Genomic DNA, 7,117 nt, shown 5'->3' with positions numbered 1-7,117 from the left:
CAATGATAAATAATCTTTTCAGCAGGATAAGGATGAGGCCATATCAAAGCTATTGTTCCTAAAGTTGTTTTATGTTTTAACGTGTTTTGAGACTGAGTGAGTATACCTATTAGGGGCGTATACCTTTTTATTTATCCAGATATACATTGAATCTTTCGGAACATTTGCACACAGAGCTATCTGTGAAAAAAACTGTGTTTAATTGTTATGCTTCACTTAAATTCAAGCGTTATTTTAAAACACATTTCATTCTTTTTCCAGCAATAGTTTTAATCAAATTTCGGCTTTATTCAAAGTTTCAATTCAGTTCATTTCAATTAAATTAAACTCATTTCTAATTTAAACATGTTCAGATATGAACTAGCTTTATATTTTATTTTATTCATTTCAGGTCTTTCGGTTTTCATACAGTGATATCACAGTAATAATTTTTTTTCATTTGTTGCTTACTATTACATTATTATTTTAACTATCAGGGTTTTCCTGACTCTGTAATTTAACGTCAAGCGTGTTCGCTCCATTTGATTTAATGCTTTTAATATTTGTCCAGATAGAGAATAACATTAAAAGCTTGTGTGGTCTACATGTGCACAAGTGTGTGAATATTTTTCTTCTATATTTATGATTGACATGCCGTCTACTTCCTCCTGGTTGGAGTGGGACTCTTCACCCCTCTTCCTGTTGCTGCCTTAGGTGGGGCGGGGCTGGGAGAGGAGGGGGCAGGGCTAGGAGCAGGCTGGGTCTTGGGCTGAGGGATCTCAATGGGGAGTTTGGGAGGGATGATTGTTTTAGGGGTCAGAGTTGGCTTCGCCTCAGGGATTTTCTCTCCATGGCGGTATACACTGACCTAGAGGGAATGAGAGACGTAACGTTAATGGTATGTTAACATTTCCTATACATACGCCACTGTGCGCACGCACAATAAAATGCAGAGAAGTTTCAAAGGGCTACACCTTTGTTTAAACACATCGTTTTGAGTCTTAAACAAATAATATTCTAGGTCAGGATTTATATAAAAACTTTCAAATCAAGAATGGAAAAGTCACAAGGTCAAATGTCATATCGGCTTTGTAACAGCAGAGTTGCACAGAGTGTGTGAACAAAAATGTCTCACAATGTAAAGACAAGATTAGTGCCACAGATGGTGCAGTGACACTCACCACTATATCCACAGACTCCCCTCCATATTTGTTCTGGACAATCATGGTATATCTGCCAGAATCCTCCATGGAAACACCTTTGATCGTCAGACTTGCAAACTTGCCCTGGTCCAGGGAGACTACGTACTGAAATATGAAATCAAAGGTTAAAGAAGTGAGAAAGGCAGCACAGGGAGTTTAGCATGTTTTAACATTTAACAGGCCTGTCACTTGAAGTTTTATTTAAAAACTGATTTATCTTTTACTCAGAGCAGTATGATTACCGCCTCCGTTTAGCAAAAGCTAAGCACTGCTAGATGAGCTTGATGGACACGAGGACTAACGATCTATTCCAGTCTGTTATTATCTATTCTATTCTGCTGAGCCCTGTTAGCTCAACCAAAATATGATGGAATTGACAAAATAAAACATTCCATCCGTAGTTCTTGACACCACAAAAACAAAATGATTGATGTGTAAAGTACAGTTGTGTCCATGCTTTCAGACACCTCAGACAAGATAGAGTACTTGTACTCTGACTTGTACCATGTAAGTGGAGCCGGTGAGAATACAGTATTTTAATTTCCTCTCATACCTGCCCACTCATTTGCAAGGTCTGCACATTAGTAGATTTTTATGGAGTGGCACTTGTAGCAGGCTAATTACATTCCTATTAAGAGAAACATTTGCCTTTTAATTTTGAGAAATTAAAAGCTGTACTGGCCTAAAATTCAAGCAGACCCAAAGAAAGACGCCATATTTGCGATTGATGGCCCTTTTCTAATTAGCATGTTATATGGCCTTGGATAATTGCATTCATTTATTAGGCCAATGTAGGTTAATCTGTGGGTTGCTAGTTTCTCCTTTGTTTGAATGATGAAAGGTAGCTGCTGTTAATAACCCCAGAATGTTAGGCTATTGTAGTTGTTTTGGTGGTAACAATGGTACTCAGAGCACGAAAATCCCACACTTAGTGACAAAATGTACAAATTCACATTAATGACACTCACAACCTGATCTAACTCGACTCTATTTAAACCTGTATAGTTGTACAGTAATTGCAATTCCTACTCTAAGTATAACTGCAATATTCTGTGGATCTGTATATGTTTCTGTGTGTTTTTCTGTTAATATCTTCAGTAGCCTCTGTGGTAGCTCGGTAGCAGAGACGCACTCCTGAGGTTTGGAAAACACATCCCCAAGGACGTCAGTTCTTGTTTTCGACAGATTATTAGCAGGTGAGGGAATGAATACAGAAGAGGGCAAACTTGAACATATTCCACCTGGAACCGGGGTTTCTCAAACTTAAATCTTCAAAGCCGCGAGGAGCCGCAGGATGCTGATGCTGTTGAAAGAGCCTCCACTGACTGGGGATAGACTGTAAACTTATAGTGGTTGGCAAGTAGGTCAATGAGTTATAAGAGGTAGATTTGCAATCCAGGAGTGTGCTGATAATACTGACCTCACCTAAAGTATGTAGATTCCTCCAGTGAAGGATTGTAAGTGGTGCTGAAGTGTCCAGCAAAAGCAGCTATAGGTCCTTTGTTTCCCTTCATCCCGATTACCTCAGTAGTACATATGGAGGCTGTATAGATAGAAGCTTCCAGCAAGGAAAATCAGTCAGCTGCCAACATGGAACTAAAGTGTGTCATTTGGGATCTTGTCTATCTCCTCGGTTTCAATTTAGTGTACTAATTCAAACTTAATGGAAGCATACACTGCTTAAAAAGTACTTTGTTTATCACCACCTTGATATTTCCTCCAGTATTTCCTGATTTTCTTATTCAGTTATTACTTTTCCATAACTTTATATTAGTTTGGATGTAATTTTGCAGGTAAAAGATCTTGCTCTGTCAACTACTGGTATGAAAACCGTTATTGTAGTCATGGCTGTACATTGCATTTTGATAGCACATACTACCCGTATGAATCCAGAGAGTGTGCAAAAATGTTTAATCACAATCAGAGCCACTGGGAATACATAACTGAATCCAGTAGACATGTACTGACTGTGGAAACTCCATAGTATCACTAGACAAATTAATAAAACATATTGTTGCAATTGTTTCTGATTAATAAGGTAATTAATCATGAGGAAGGAAGGAGGGGCTGGGTTTGGAAAATGAACAGCTTCAAGAGTCAGCAGTAACGTGTGACAGGTAGGAAACCAAAGGGAAGTGCGAGGCTCTGTTTGAAGCTTTATCTGTTAGTGTGGACGAAGCATTTACCTGATCATCGGGTTCCACATCTGCTCCATTCTTCAACCATGAGACCTGAGGCTTGGGGTCTCCGCACACTGTACATGTTAAACTCAGCGTCTGTAGGAGGAACAAACATGACTCCTTAGACAAACACGTACAAAATCGCAGAGACTAAAGTTAACATAATTACACACACACTTGGATGCTTACCTTTTTTTCCATAATGGTGACCACATCAGGAAGTCCTCCCACCACCTTACCACGGTCTGAAACAAACCATTGTTAAAATTACTAATCATTGCTTATTTTACTGATGATGAACTTTGCGTCATGTAAACAACCAGTGGCTTTGTGCTGTTTTTGAGGACAGTCTGAACAATGATCAATTTTAAAAAGGACTGTAGGATGAAACTAAGAAACAGAAACTCTATTAAACAAAGAAACAGGGGAATAGAATGAACTCACTCTTCTCAGCAAAGGCCTCGGCCCTGAAACACACAAAAAGAAAAGTTAGAGAGCTTTCTCTCGCTCTCTCGTGCAGCAAACTAGCACTACACTTATCATATGCATTACTGTGTGCAACACTGTTACCTAAAATGTGCCTCTCACTATCAATTTGTCTTTAAAAAAAGTATGAAATGTAAACCTGTATCATAAATGTAGTATAGTCAACTTTGGGTATTGCCTGTTCTGACTACCTGGTTCTGCTCACTGACCACACACTCATTTTTGGGTCAGTGGCAGTGGTCAGATGGTTTGCATTCTGGGTTTAGAGCCAAGCCACGTTAACTGTAGTTTACTCAGGGACTTAACAGAATATTTTCTATGGGGAAAATTATATTGCTTTGTAATAACTGGGTGAGGGCTGTTGGAGCAGCGTGGTAGGACCAGAGGTCAGCCACAGGACCAGATGGCTGGGGGAACTCTGCTCTCCTCTTGGCATGTTGATGCTCAATCAGAAGGGCAACAGGATGTCACTTGTTTCAATGTGTTTGTAAAATAGCGTGCTTAAATGTCTCTCTTTGAATGTTAATTAGAAAAGGGATTTGGACAGTTTCCACTCTGCATGCAGTGTTTAGTGTTTGGAGTTTCAATTGATTTTTCTAAATGGATTTGCAAAATTCAGTGTGTGGGGCTTCACTTTAGCCCAATTAGCCACAAAACCCAAAAGAATCTCTCTGCTACCTGACTGTTTCTATTTTGAGCATTGATTTTTTTTTTTATCTCAAATCATAATATACTGGACTTTTTCAGACAGCAAGGCCTGGGACTTCTGGATTCACTGTAGTTTTTTGAAATTTTGAAATGTTCAACTTGTAGAAGGAGAGCAACCTTTGCTGACCACTCGCAAATTGAAATACAGCTGTATTTACTAAATGGTGCACAGTGTTTACAAATTCATCAAATGCAAACACGCAGGCTATCTTGTACAGAAAAGTACATAAAAAACAAATCTAATCACTGAGCGACAGTGTTTCAACAGAACATTTCAATAGTAGCAGTTCAGTGTGCAAACACACATGAATAATTTGCTTTGACCCCTGATGCACGCTACAACAAGCTCAGCACATTTCAGTATATGCTTGAACCCCCCCCCCCCTCCACCGATGGGCCTGATGAACGGCTACAATACTCAACAGAAGCAGTAGTTGCAATATTTGCAAACAGAATAGTAAAACAGCCACACCAAACGAGAGGGTTGTCTACTGATCCTTTAAATTGATCATCTCATTGGAAAGAGAGCATTGGATCTACATACAATCTGCGAGCGGTAATGTAAGTTGTGTGTGTAGAAGTCTATGATCTAGTAAGTAAAACACATAGTATCCTGGGCAATCATTATACATTACTTTAAACTACCAGATGTCAAACCTGCGGCAATGAAGGAGTGTTCAAAGTTCAAATGTGAAGGAAACAGTGATTCGTAATCAGCACAGTTAGTACGACTAAAATACACACAGAAAGGCACAAGGAAAGAAACTGATTTGTCTTACTTGAGTTTCTGGAACTCAGCGAAGGCCTTCTCATATACTGTAAAAGACAAAAACTGAATTTCACTGTCACTCTTTACCACACTAACTGTCTCCTTACTTTATCTTACTCCACTGGTAATCCACCTTTTTGATTATAATAACACTCAACCCTGGATTAAAAGGTGGCTTTAAAACCGTGTCTGTTGCTTGTCCTTTTATGAACAACCGCAGCAGTGCTTAGCTTTAATAAATTTTGATTAAACAATACTCGAGGAGACGAAAAACGCTACATGGAAATAGTGCAGTAATATTTGTCAAAAATAGAACATACTGAGTGTAATGGAAGGGCAAAGGAGAAGTTGATTGTGCTTAATACTTTTTCTGTATAAAAACCTGTACCTATTATAACTAGCATGAATTCAAGATGACCAGAGCTGCAGTTTTCTTGTGAAAAAGCAAACTTTTTCCAACTGGTTTTCAAGCCTACAGGGACGAGTGTTTGATACTCAGAAAGATTGGAAGATCACTTCAAAGTCTTAAACTGCAGATTGAAGCCAAGTGCTCCACAAAAACAAGTGCCGGCATTGTTCCCTCACCACTTTTTACTGTCAATAAAAAAAGAGTGCATGACACTGAGAGAGAGAGAGGGAGTAAATAAGAGAGAGGATGTACTGACCATCACCACTGAGGTCCAGTGTTCGTTTATGTGAGTTTTCAGGGTCGGTGATTATGATGGAGTACATTCCTTTATCCTTCTCCATTGGCTCAATCACCTGCAAATCAATTAGTCAATTAACCAATCAGTCATGCGACCAACAAAACCCATCAACTAGTTATTTCTCGGCAATTTATTTCTACTTGTATGGCTTTAATTCATGGTTTAATAAAGGATCATTCATCTACCGGGTAATTACAATTATAAAGCTTTCTGACATAAAGTAAAAGATACACTGTCTAATTAATTAAGTTTAATGAATTTTAAAATGTATGATGTTTTATTTCATTAGTCACCCCTTCTAAAGGTGAGATTATCTATTTAGTTCAGCCCTGGTATCACCTCTACAAAGGTACCCTGAGGACTAAGCACCACTGATGGGCAACAGTTCCAGCGCCTGAGGGGCTTTATTAGCATAAAATTATCTACATATGATCCATCTAAGACCTACAGTATATACTGTTCAGCCTCATAAATGAAACAACGATAATACCTCCATTGTTGCCATAGAAGGGGTTCCTCCAATCACGACCTTGTCACTGTGGGAGAGTTTAGTCTCACTGGGGAGAAGAGAGGAGTGGTTGAGTAGCTGAAGCCTGCTTCAGAGGTAATGGAAAATCATGTTTACATGCCTGCCTAATGTTACGCATTGGGATACCAATTTCCCTCTCCTGCTATCCATCGCTCTCTCACATACACTCACAGAAAAGAAGGGGAGGTTAAAAATCTAATCTCCATAATTTTTGTTCTTTGAATAATTGAATAACAGACATGTCTGTACAACACCCTGTCACCTTTCTTTCTCTCTCTCTTTCTATGTATCTTGATTATTTTTCTTTTTCTCTCTTCTCCTCCCAAACACACACACACACACACACACACACACACACACACACTTTATAATCTCTAGGGTACAAGAGAGTGCTTTTAAGTGCAGGAAAAACTTTGCTTCTTCATAGAAAATGATAGGGGTGTGATTTCTGTCACAAAACAGGGTAATTCTACGGCAATAACCAGGATAATGAAAACACTTGCCAACAGCAAAGCCAAGTTTCATTATGTGGCTTATTGTTTTTGCCACTCCCGGCA

The 7,117-nt window shown here is 38.9% G+C and overlaps 1 protein-coding gene across 2 annotated transcripts in view; it reads right to left on the bottom strand.

The window, feature by feature from the left end:
• Positions 1–264: 264 nt before the first annotated feature.
• Positions 265–7,117, bottom strand: part of myom2b (myomesin 2b) — a 32,102-nt gene continuing 25,249 nt past the window's right edge. The window contains exons 32-39 of one of the 2 annotated variants that reach the window (XM_038702004.1): positions 6,522–6,588; positions 5,990–6,086; positions 5,335–5,371; positions 3,806–3,828; positions 3,551–3,606; positions 3,368–3,457; positions 1,161–1,286; positions 265–847 (exon numbers count right to left, since the gene is read on the bottom strand). In XM_038702004.1, the coding sequence (XP_038557932.1) occupies positions 638–847; positions 1,161–1,286; positions 3,368–3,457; positions 3,551–3,606; positions 3,806–3,828; positions 5,335–5,371; positions 5,990–6,086; positions 6,522–6,588 (706 nt within the window). In that variant the 3' untranslated portion in view covers positions 265–637. Of the gene's footprint in view, positions 848–1,158; positions 1,287–3,367; positions 3,460–3,550; positions 3,607–3,805; positions 3,829–5,334; positions 5,372–5,989; positions 6,087–6,521; positions 6,589–7,117 lie in introns of those variants that run through there. The other variant, XM_038702005.1, reaches the window with a different exon arrangement.

This window comes from Micropterus salmoides, unplaced genomic scaffold (genome assembly GCF_014851395.1).
Source record: "Micropterus salmoides isolate LMB-PRFRI ecotype aquatic unplaced genomic scaffold, ASM1485139v1 Ms_hic_scaffold_6, whole genome shotgun sequence".
In the NCBI taxonomy this organism is placed as follows: domain Eukaryota; kingdom Metazoa; phylum Chordata; class Actinopteri; order Centrarchiformes; family Centrarchidae; genus Micropterus; species Micropterus salmoides.
Note: the sequence above shows the minus strand (reverse complement) of the source record. Positions and strands in the feature narration are given on the sequence as shown.